General features: G+C 50.6%; 1 protein-coding gene across 9 annotated transcripts in view; it reads right to left on the bottom strand.

The window, feature by feature from the left end:
* Positions 1-12,053, bottom strand: part of CTIF (cap binding complex dependent translation initiation factor) — a 323,679-nt gene that overhangs the window by 154,130 nt on the left and 157,496 nt on the right. For all 9 annotated transcript variants that reach the window (XM_032259411.1, XM_032259409.1, XM_032259415.1 and 6 more), the window contains one exon: positions 507-583. In XM_032259411.1, coding sequence (XP_032115302.1) covers positions 507-583 — 77 coding nt within the window. The remainder of the gene's footprint in view (positions 1-506; positions 584-12,053) is intronic.

Here is a 12,053-nt window from a genome sequence, read left to right as displayed (position 1 = left end):
TGCCATTGCTGATCTGTGTGTTGCGCACAGCAGCAGAGCCAGCAGGCATGAGGGACAACTCCCAATGACCAGAAAGGAGGAAAGCAGATACCCTTGCACTTGCGAGCTCCAGGAGCCTCCTGGAGGCCAGGACTCAAAACACACAGCCAGCTAGGTCCCATTTTTCAGGGCCACTATTGTTGCTTTGAGGTCAGTGGAAAGAGCATTTTTCCTCCTGAACTGCAAAGCCTGGGTACTACCTGGCCCCCAGGAAGAGGCAGTGGTGATGGCTCATTCTCAGCCAAACTCCCGAAGGGAGCCAATCCCCAGACCAACAAAAGAGGTGGAGCCGCCACTCTGCCCGTGGGGGAAATCCCCAACTAGTCACCAACCCATGATGCCACCAACCCCATCTCATCGGGGTCAGCTGGTGACTGGGAAAAGCAAAATACAGGCCCAAACCGACGTTGCTGCAGACGGCAGACGCAGGAAGGAAAACCCAAAGCTCACGACGAAGTCTCTCCTACCTTCGATCGTTTCTCCTCCTGCGGAACAGCTTCTTGGTGTGCGCGATCTCCACTTCATGGGGCATCGGGTGGTAGCCCTGTGTCGTGGGTGGGGGGAAAGGGGATCATGAATAACTTCTGAAAGAGAGCAAAACACTTCTGGGACTGCACTAACTACAGCAGCATCTAACATAGAAATTTCGACAGCAAGAGTTTGGAGAGACTAGACTCTGACCGCCAAATCCAGACTGAAAAAGGAAAACCGGTAGAGACGGTAGACTTCCTACCAGGCAACAATGCTGGAATGACAGAATCAACAGTATGGACAATGAGGACCTTAGAATCCATCACATTCAAGTTCTTGAATTACAGATGAGACATTTGAATCTGGAAAGATGAACGCGCTGGTTCAAGGTTTTGCAGAGAATGAGCAACAGAGCTGGGGCCAGGTTCTGCAGCTCGTGGGCTGTATGTCCCAGGGCAAATTACTTCTCTGAGCACAGGTTCCATAACAAAATGGGAATGTTAACCTTCTTCTCTGGGCTATTGAGGGGACCAATGAGGGGAAGCCTGAAAACCCTAAGCCCTGTGCAGAGGAAATTTGTCTCCTAAACCTAGTCTGGACACGCTCAGTGAAGTAATAATCATTATTATTATTATTAGAGACAGGGTCTTGTTCCACCCAGGCTGGAGTGATGTGGTGAAAATAAGGCTCACTGCAGCCTTGAGCTCCTGGGCTCAAGCAATCCTCCTGCCTTAGCCTCCCGTGTAGCCAGTATCACAGGCATGCATCACCACACCTAGCTAATTTTTTGATTTTTTGCAGAGATGGGGTCTTGCTTTATTGCCCAGCCTCCTTCAACTTTAAAGGAAGAACTAGGGAAAATTCTATGGCTGGTCTTTCATGTATTGTCATCTGACAGCAACCATTTATACATCTACATCAAGTCTGGAGACAGACCCTCTACTTATAACCCAGGGCTGATCCTGCAAATGCAGGACCGCAAGCAGAGCTACTTGTACAAGCTGGGCTGACGGCCACCTCTGTTCTTACCGCCTCTTTCCATCCCTCCTCCAACAGAAAAGTGTGTTCTGGTGTGGACATGGCAGAGAGCACCACCATGCACTATCATTCCTTTATGAGTAGCCTGGAGTGCAGTAGGGGGTACCTAGGTCTGGAATCTAGCGGGAGGGAGTGGTCTGGCTTGGACCTGGGACACCTGGGTACAAGCCTGGATGCAGAGCCCACAGCCTGAGTGTGACCCCCACCCACCTGCAGGGACCTGGGCAGGCTGGATGAGGGGGAGCCAAAGGGTCCAGGATGCTGGAAAGTGGTCAGAGGGGGTCCATTTGGGCCCACCCCCCACCTTACAGGCAGGGAGCCCAAGGCCCAGAGTGGTCACACAGTGAGTTAGAAATTGCAGTCCTGTGGGCTGCAGCCCTGGCCCCTGTGGTGGGGCATGTGCAGCCCTCTGGTTCAGGCTCCATAAAGGAACTCCCGCTGTTCTGCCTTCACAGGGCTCAGCCCCCAAGCACGTGGGGGAAACTGACCACCCTGGCTGTGATGGGACAGGCCAGTTTTGGGGAGCTTCCCACAGGGGTAGTGGGAGAACAGCAGACTCAGGAGGACACAGGGACCTTGGAGTTAATGGCCACTTGGCCTGGACTGGATTGAGTACAGCGAGGGAGCAACACATTTCAAAATATACTTAATAACAAGCCTTTCCTCTCACCCCGTCTCTCTTGCCTCCAACAATCTAGCCAAGAAAGCATGAATGAATTCCGGGCTCCAGACAGCCACAATGGGCCTCTGGGGCCTTAGGATGTGCTTTGTTTAATGGTTTTCTCAAAGGATATTATTTGTTTTCTTTAATACAAAACACAAATAAGGAAAAACACCAAGTCTTCCCCTCTCGTTTCCCCTCTCCCACCCTGACTAGGCTCCAGGCTGGCCCCCTTCCCTTCTTCCCTCCCTCCCTGCCTCCCTGGGTCACTTCAGGAACACGCTGGGTGTGCCCCAAGTAGACAATGGACAGGAAGCTGAGGCTCCCCCCCGAGAGGTGGCTGCGGCCTGGACTGCGACCTCAGACGTGAGGCTGGGCAGAGGGAACGGGCCATAGCATCTGGTATAACATGAGCCCTGGGGGTGCCAGCCTCTTCGGTCTGGGCCTCCAGCCCTGGGCTCTAACCCACCTCCTGGCATCCCTATCCGCACACAGACAGCAGCCATGGGGAACTAACCCTGTCCCAAGACTCAGTGTGGCTCGATGGGGCATGCTGGGCCACTCAGGGCTTCTCATGAAGGTACTGCTCATGAGGATGGAGAAGCTCTATTGTATGCTCTTTTTGGCCTGAGGCTGGCAGACCATAGTGAGGCCAAAAATCAGTGGAACAAAGTGGCAGAGGTTACAGAACAAAGCCTTGTACCCTCTGAGGTCCTCCCTCTCCAGGAATAATCCAGGACTGGTCCTACCTGCAAGGTCACCTGGAGCCTCAGCCCCTATGTGGCATCTAGGTGAATAAATGAATGAACCTTGCTGCCTTCCCTGGGGCCTTTTACATAGAATTGCTGGCACCAGAACCTCCTCCTGCAAGCAATGGGGGGCACTGTGTTGACACATGCTCCACTGAGAACCCCTCAAAATCAGCCACCTTGTTCTTCAAACTCAAGATGGTAGCTAGTACCAAGAGATACATTCAACTCAGGGTGTGTCCTACTCTCCCCCCAAAACAAGAGCACTTGGGTGTTAACAGGAGGCAAGTGTGAGGCCAGCAGAAGAAAGGAGGTGGTCTCTACTGAGCCACATACCTATCACCAGATGTGTAGCTTGCCTAGGTTGACAGAGCTTCGTTAAAGTCGTTGGTGAGAGGTAAGGCAATTTGTGAGTGGTCTTGGCAGCATTGTTCATAAGAGCCAAAACATGGCAACAACCCAATGCCCACCCACTGATGACTGGATAAACAAATTATGGTTACATCTATACAATGGAATATTATATGGCCATCAAGCGGAAGGAAGTTCTGAGCCATGCTACAGCACGAATGAACCTTGAAAACATCATGTTCAGAAAAAGAAGCCAGTCACAAAGGACCACCTAGTGTATGATTTCAGTGTTTAAGAAACGTCCAGAAGAGGCATTATCTGCAGAGATGGAAAGTAGATTACAGGTATTGATCGGCTTATGACCTATGCAACTTACGACCATTCGACTTTATGACCACAATCGCTAGCCACGGCTGCTCCACGTCTGGCAGCGCAAATGTTGCCCAGCTGGGCGTACGACAGTGCGGACCAGCTTCCGGCAGCACTACCATCTCCACGTGCACCATTTCAACTGTTATCCCAGACTCGGTACAGCAATTTGTGTTTTGTGTCTTGGATATTTTTTGTCAAACCCCTCCCAATAAACTTCTTATACATTTCGAAGCAATGGACCCAAACATCGAACGATTTGCAAGGATTGAACGGATGGCGCACGATGTGTTTCATCTGTATCGTGAAATTTGTGAAGAAAAAAAGAAACATACAATTCAGACAAAGCTCACCATGTTTATGAAAAAACCAACTCTGGTAACCCCAACTGCTGCCTCAGGTGACGACATCAACGATCTGCAGCCAAGCACCAGCGGCCAATAAAATGTTTCGTACATGTTTATATATTTTGATATGTTCTGCAATTGGGAAAATGTTTCCTATGGTATTTTTTACACCTGTATTTTGTATTTTTGTATGCACCTGTATTTTGTAATTTTGTATGTTTTGCAAATATTAAACCAGTTGTACTGGTAATGCAGTGTTTTACTTAAACCTGACGAATGTAAAAATAAGAAACAAAATGGTGTAGAGATGATACAAATGGCATAAAACGAACAAAGAAAATTATGATATATAACAAGAATGAAAGAAAATTATGATAAAATATGACTTAAAGATTTTTTATAACATCATTTCACAGTACTGTACATATAGCCTACTCAACTTACGACCAAATCGTGTTACGACCGGTCTGTCGGAACCAATCGAGGTTGTAAGTCGAGCGCTAGCTGTAGTGATTGTCAGGGCCTGGGAAGAGGGAGAATGAAGAATGACTGCTAATGGATGCCGGGTTTCTTTTGGGGTGATACCAACACTCCAGAATTAGATAGTAGTGATGGTTGCACAACCTTGTGAATACACTAAAAATCACTGAGTTGTACACTATGAAAGGGTGAATATCATGGTATATAAATTATATCTCAATTAAGAAGGTTAAAAATATCTGGGGGCAGTATATTCCAGGTAGTGGGAATGGCACATGTTCAGAGGAAGACAAAAAGGAGGAGGAGGAGAAAAAGGAGGAGGAAGGAAGAAAGAAGGAAGAAGAAGAAAAGGGAAAGAAGGAAAAGGAGAGGAGGAGGAAGAGGAGAAGGCAAAGGAGGAGGGGAAGAGAAGATCCATCAAAATAAGAAGCACCCCCCACCATTTTCTCTCAAGGAAACAGCTGCCCTAAAACATTAACTGTTAAAATAGGGCCGGAGAAGGTGGCATGTCTCAGGCAAGGGGCACCCAATGACAAGAACCACGAATATGTTCCTGAAATCTGGAAAAAAGCAGACGTTGTTGCTTCTGGTGGCCTGGTCAGGGGAGCTGGTATTCTGGCTTCAGACCAGAGACTCCTCCTTGCTTTTTAGAAAGGATAGATTCCTTGAGTGGTAAATGGGAAATGTATCCTTTAAAAGCACACACAGTGGCCTTTGCTTTAGTTCTTCGCTCAGCAAATCCTTCTACTCTGTGCTTTGAAATGGCCCCATGTAGGTATCAGTCCAGGTATGAGTGCCCCTCCACCCCCCTGCACTCCCCACATGAGGGAGCCAGCCCTCGGGTTTCGCAGCTGGCTTTCTGCATGTCTGGTCTACCTGAGTCAGCTGTGCCTCTGTGGCATGGCTGGATACCCACTGGGCCCTGCCTACCTTCCCCCAACCTCTCCGCATGAGAACCAATCTCCCCTGAGCCCTGAGACCTGGCTGCAGTTCTCCATCTGTCTAACATCTGACCACTTCCGGTAACTAAATGGGCCTGAGAGACAAGTGGATTATATAAACCAAGCCTCTCCAGGGAGGGAGGGAAGCTAATACTCCTTCCACATGCAGCGCTGGCAGATACACGTGGAACACACATGCGCATACACTCCCGTCCTGAGGTCAGCGCTTGTGTAAGACACGGCATGGAGGGGCGGCATGCTATTGCTGTGGCTGCAAACACATGTTATGTAAAATCAGCCCATTCCACAGCAGGCTGAGGCCGGTATCTCACAACCCAGTGTGGTGGGTATTTCTGACAGATTAAGGGCAGGCCCAGCAGAGCTCTGGCCCCAGAATGTGAGCCCCAGAGAGTTAATAACCCTAGGCTGGGAGTGCAAGGGCCCTGCCTTGTGATGACAGCCATAAAAAAGTAATAACTCTTGAGTCTGGGGGTGAGGGGAGGGGGATGGAGGGCAAAACAAACAGTGAGCAGGACGCAGGTGTGCCGGGTGGCTCAGTGACCAGCTGACACTATGATAGGAGGGACACGCCTCCCGTAGGCAACAGGCTCCCAGCCGCCCACCGTCCATGCCTCCGCCCCCATCCCTCTATGCACCTGCCATCTCATACATATTGTTGTTTCAGGCACTGTAAATACCGTACTGAAACAGACAGGCAAGATGCTTGTTCTTACACAGCACACATTCTAGTGAAAGGAGAGAGACAATAAAGTAGATCATATGATAAAGGATTATGTTTTGCTACGGAGCAAAACACAACAGGGCAAGGGGATGAGGGACGTAGGGGTAGAGGGGGTCAGGGAAGACCTCTCTGTTCAGGCGACACCGGACATCCATCCACCCTTGCTTCTCTCAATCAACAAATGCAGAAGGCCGCCATGCCACCACATATCAGATGCAGAATATCAGGAGAATAAGACCCTGTCCCAGGCCTAGGGGAGCTCAAGGAAACACAGACAAGGAAGCTGATATGTGCCATGTGCCATAGTTGAAATTGAACGGGTGCCTCTGGCAGCCCAGAGGAAGGACCCGGAACTTCTTGGGAGAAGAGTGAGGAAAGGTTCTGCCAAGGGGGTGATAGTTGAGTGGACCCCTAAGGCATTGGACACGGGCCCAAGAGAGGAGAAGAGGGGATGCCACAACCTCAACCCGCAGGCCAATGGGCTGAGAGCGGGGAGATGGGCTGGGCCCCTGGGTGCAGATGATGCCCTGGTGTTCTGAGGGCCAGTGCCTGGGCTCCTGACCACAGTGCCTGGTGTGACCCATCTGTAGAGTCCTCCTTAGCCTCCGTAGGAGGTAGAACTGTATTCCCCAAAAAGACTGGTTGGAGTCCTAACTCCCGCATACCTCTGAATGTGCCTTTATATGGAATTAGGGTCTTTGCAGATAGAATGAAGTTACAATGAAGTAAGTCCTATGGGATTTGGTTGGGCCCTAAAGCCAATGATGGGTGTCCTTATAGGAAGAAGGAAATATGGACATGGAGAGATGGAGGAGACACACAGGCAAGAAGGCCACGTGAAGATGGAGGTAGTGTTTGCAGTAAGGCAGACACCAGCCCAGGAGCGCCAAGGATTGCTGGCAGCTAGGGAAGCTGGGAAGAAGCGTGGAAGGCTCCTCCCCTAGGGCCTCGGAAGAAAGAGCGTGGCCTGGCCAATGCATCTAGCCTGTGAGAAGATGCACCACTGTTGCCATCAGCAATGGATCGGGGTGTGGAAGTCCCCATTCCCCACCCTCCCTGAAGAACGAACCTGCTTCCCTGGAGGCCACAGTGGAGCTGCCAGCTGTCCAGCACAGCCCGTTTCCTTCAGAGGCTGAAAAAGGCTCTTGTCTCCATCACTGCCTGCCAGGTACGGTGGCCAGCATGCACTTAGGGGCCTCTGGTGTAAAAGCTGTTTGTCTCTAGCCAGTCCTCACGTGAGGCTGGGAATGTGACCACCCTGAGAGCCCCATGCCTCTCTCCCATGCCTCCTCCTTCTGCAGCCAAGGGTCCTCTGGGTGATGACATGGGTTGAAGCGTGGTCTCCAAGTTCTTACGCTGAAATCTTAACCCCTAGTTCCTCTGAATGACCTGATTGGGAAAGAGGCTACTGCAGATGTTATCGAGTCAGGATGAGGACACGCTGGAGTGAGCACGTGAGGCCCGGGCCAATGAGATTGATGTCTTTGTGAAAAGGCAGCTGTGTGAGGACTGGGGGAACGCTGCAAGAAGCTGAGGGGCCACTGGAAGCTGGAGGGGGCGACGGTCCCTCCCTGGCACCTTAGAGCAAGTGTGGCCAACACCTGGATGTTGGAATTCTGCCTCAGAACAGTGGGACAAGAAGTTTCAGGTCTAAGCCACCCAGTTTGCGGTCCTTTGTTATGGTGGCCCCAGGAAACTAACCCAGGTGGAGCGGTGGGCAAAATCACCCAGGCTGGAAAGGGCTATTTTCTGAGTATATTTCCTTTGCCAAAATTTGAATTTGAGTTTGAGATCTGAATTTGTATATGTTGAGTGTTCACCAGGTAATTCCACTGTATTTCAGCCCATGTTTATGGAAGAGGAAGAGAAGGCTTAGTGAGTTCAAAGAAGTTGCCCACAGTAGCCCAGTGAGTTAGCAGGAAGCCTGTGCTTCCAGCTCGAAGGCACAGGGTCCCAATGGCAATGTCACATGGCCTACAGTACCGGGGCAGAAATGGGAGGCCAACCCCCGGGAGCATCAGAGAGCTCTCTCCCGCCCTACCACAGACCCTGTGGTGCTCAGCCATGCACCCCAGGCCTCCAGAAGTGAGGGGGAGGGGCCAAGAGCAAGTCCCTCCCTGCACAGCCTCATTTCCGAAATCAGAGACAGGCAGTCCCCCCAGTAACCACTATGCTTCCCCCCAGGCCCAGCGGTGGGAGAGCTGGTGTTCGCCAGGCACTGGTTCAGATGGTCTCCCGTGTCTGCCTGGCATGCCCTTGCTGTGACCCCAGAGATGACCATAGCCACAGCCCTTTTGGCAGGATCACCTGCTCACCTCCCTTCCCCTCTCCAGAAAGGGGTATTCATGGCCACCAAGCCACCGTGTCCTTCATTCCACAGGCTGGGAGGTGGTGGGACATGGGGTCCCCTGGCTGCTACCCCTGCCCCAATGAGGTTTCAAAATGCCCCGCAGAGCTCAATTCCATTGCACGTGAACCCAACATCCACTTAACCTTCAAGGAAAATCTTCCTGACAGTCTCATGATCTTTGACCTCTGACCCCGGACCACAAACCTAGGTCCGATAGAAATCATCCAAGCCTAACTAACTCTAGGTCTATTATCTTTCTGTCTCACACACAGCAGCTTTTTGAAAAATAAGAAAGCATTACACAGACACAAGAAAGTCTTCCTCCTGCTGAGTTAAAAACAACTACACTAAATACTGCCTTTGCGAGGAAATGGTGCAGCGTGCAGTGGTGGGGATCCTAGCCCCGGCCAGGAAAGGGAGGGAGGTCTCAGGCAGGAGGTGGCCACACGAGGCTCCTCAGCAGGCACACTCTGCAGCTCCCACCCTGCTCCCTCCCAGCTGACCACCTGTCTGCCCCTGGATATCCACTCTACCCTGGCCTCTTGGAAACTGCAGTCCCCCTCCTCTTCTTCACAAGCTTCCATATTGATTACACTAGGTTTCTGTCACTCCCTGGGCACACCCAGAGAGCAGGAGCCCCATGGAGGTAGGGCAGAGCCTCAGGCCAAGTCCAGACCCTGCCAGCTCAGGACTCTGCAGACTCCCACCATCTCTAGCCCCAACCTGGGGAGACAGCCCGAAGCATGAACACTACAAAGGAACCACAGCACTTGGTTAAAGAACCATAAAAATCCCAAGCACAGCTCCTCTGAGATCAGCTTGTCTTACCAGCAGAGGCTTCCTCCTGCTGGGGGTCATGGTTTTTCATGTTTTTTTTTTTTTTCTAAGAAGTTATCCTACCAAGGTCTCCCTCCACGTGGGCAGGATGTGTGGGTCACGTCCAAGCAGAAATAAATAGGTAATGTTTCTAAAATTCCTGGAATCGCTAAGCTGCACAGCTATTCAGAGAAGCTGACCTGTTTCAGAAAGGAAAGTGGGGGAGAGTGGGCAGGCTCACCCATGTTTAAATTTGTGGTTTTCTAACTTTTCCTTTATTATTTTTTAATCAGCAGAGACCTTTTAAAAACATACCTTAGCTGAAGTTCCAATATAAAATCATAGATAACAGTAGACATGGAATTTCTGGAGGCTGCCGCCGAGCCCTGGTATCCAATACCCTGCCTCCATCTGCCACATATCCGTGCCCTGGGGCGTTGCATTCTGTAAAGCTATGCAGCTTTAAAGCTAAAACTATGCATTCTGTAAAGCTCTGCTCTTAATACTGTCCCAGAGGCTAGCTGCACAATGAGCTAGACATTACTCTAGAAGGGCTTCAATTAGGAAACCTGGATAGGTTTCAGCGGATCCCATGACCCCCTTAAAAGTACACGTGACTATTTTGCCCAGGGCAACCTTGTAGTGACAGCCCATGACATGCGCCCTAGATCTGGGTGGTTCTCCTCTGCACGGCACTGTGGCTCCAGAGGCTGCGTCTCTGGAACAGGCAAGACTTCCTTAGATGCTCTGAGGCAATAATCACCCCTTTCCCCCTTTTCCTTCCAGTGGGGTTTCTTACTGTAATGGCCTAAAGAGTCCAGAATAATACATTGCACACACCCTTTGGGTGACCTGGGTCCTGGCTGTCGCTAAGCCTGGATCACCGTGGACAATTCTTTTAATATTTCGTTCTGCCCTCTCCTCTCTTGTGTAAAATCAGGATGAAAATATTTGCTCTTCCAACCTTCTTTGCCACAACTATTAAGCCTTTCTTTGATTTCACAGGCCAATAAATTCTTTTTATGTTTAAAATACTTTGAGTTGGGTTTCTGTCACTTGCAACCAAGAAAATCCTAAACAATTTAATGTGATACAACTTTAGGTGTCCGTATCCAGGAAGTCATGGAAAGCAGACCTGGCCCCTCCGTTATCACCCTCCATGGGAAGTCAGGAGGAATCCACCAGGCAATGTCAAACACACATGAGATTCACTTACTAATTTCTGAACAGACAGATAAAACAGGTGAGGACACTGATGCAAAGAACAGGGACTAAGGACAAGCGGGAAAATGTTAGATTGTTTCTATATTATCCAGAGTAAAATGTACAGGAAACAATTAGTAACATGCCGCTCCTTCAACTACCACCATCAGGCTTCCCTTCTGCAGGCAGAGCAGTGCAGGGAAGGGAGGCCGTGCCTCCGTGTGTGGCTGTGGGGGCGGAGGCACTGCAGGGATGGCTGTGACTCTGTATCAAAGACCAAATGAGACCAAAAGGCTGTGGGCCTTCTCTAGGTCACAAGCCCAGGACAGTCTTGAACACAGGCCACTTGGGCTCACGATGTTCATGCTGCTCATGGACATGGGACAGTCACGAGAGAATGGAACTGGAGTGGACAGACACTCTCCACTCCCTGAATAGTGGGTATCTACCAAGGCCCCTGGATGTGCTTCTGAACTGAAAATGGCAATGTCTTCAAGCTGCTGCAGATCAGGGGCAGAAAGAGGCCCAAGCAATGTGAGAGGTACAAGGGGCCATGAGGAATGACAGTTTCTGTTCTGCAGCCCCTGAAGAAACCACCTGGGCATGATGAGACACTTGTGGCCTGCATCCTGGACCCTTCCAAAGTGGGGTGTCTGCAGCACAGATAAGACCCAGGACCTCAAGAACTTTAGAGAGCAAGCTCAAGCGAAGGCAAAGCAATGCTTGCATTCTCGCCTCTTAGGGGGAAATGACAGGCTTTGAGAAGTAGGCAACTTTGTGAAGAGTTTTAGGTACTTGAGTCGGTTCAAAGGCCATCATAGGAACTGAGCATCCACCCACTCTAGAAGAGCAGTGATGTTCAACAAACCCTCAGAGGATGCCCGCGGTGTCCTGTGAGCACACCGTGTATAGACCCGGGAAGACAAGAGTCTGCCTATGTCTCCAAGAGGGGCATGGGCCCCTGGGGAAAACAAACACGTAAATTGAGTGGAGTCACAATGGAAGGACATCCAAGGTCCAAGGAGCCATGGAGGAAGGGACACCTGCCCAAGGCCACCCCTCGAAGTGAACAGAGGCTCTGAGGTTAGAGAGCAGCATGGCCCACACTTGAGAGGCTCTGCTCTGCTTCTTCTGAGCACACGCTGCTGCAGCTCATTAGACAAACTAGCAGTAATCACACTCGTGCAGGGCAGGGGCATCTGTGGGCAGCAGGGAGGGAGCCCCTGCCTAAACCAGCCCCACAGCCATGCTAAGATTCTGAGGAGTACCCTGCTGTGCCAGGCGGAAGGCTCCAAGACCTCATGTGAATGGGCAAGTTCATCATCACTGTCTCGCTCTCTGTGCTGGTCAGTCAGAGCTGGCTGAAAAGGCCATGGGCATGGGTATTAGTCTGTTCTCATGCTGCTAATAGAGACATACTTGAGACTGGGGAATTTATAAAGAAAAGAGGTTTAATGAACTCACAGTTCCACATGGCTGGGGAGGCCTCACAATTA

This window comes from Sapajus apella, unplaced genomic scaffold, assembly GCF_009761245.1.
Source record: "Sapajus apella isolate SASKATOON/1434 unplaced genomic scaffold, GSC_monkey_1.0 scaffold109, whole genome shotgun sequence".
Lineage (NCBI taxonomy): Eukaryota > Metazoa > Chordata > Mammalia > Primates > Cebidae > Sapajus > Sapajus apella.
This window is presented reverse-complemented; position numbering and strand designations above follow the sequence as displayed.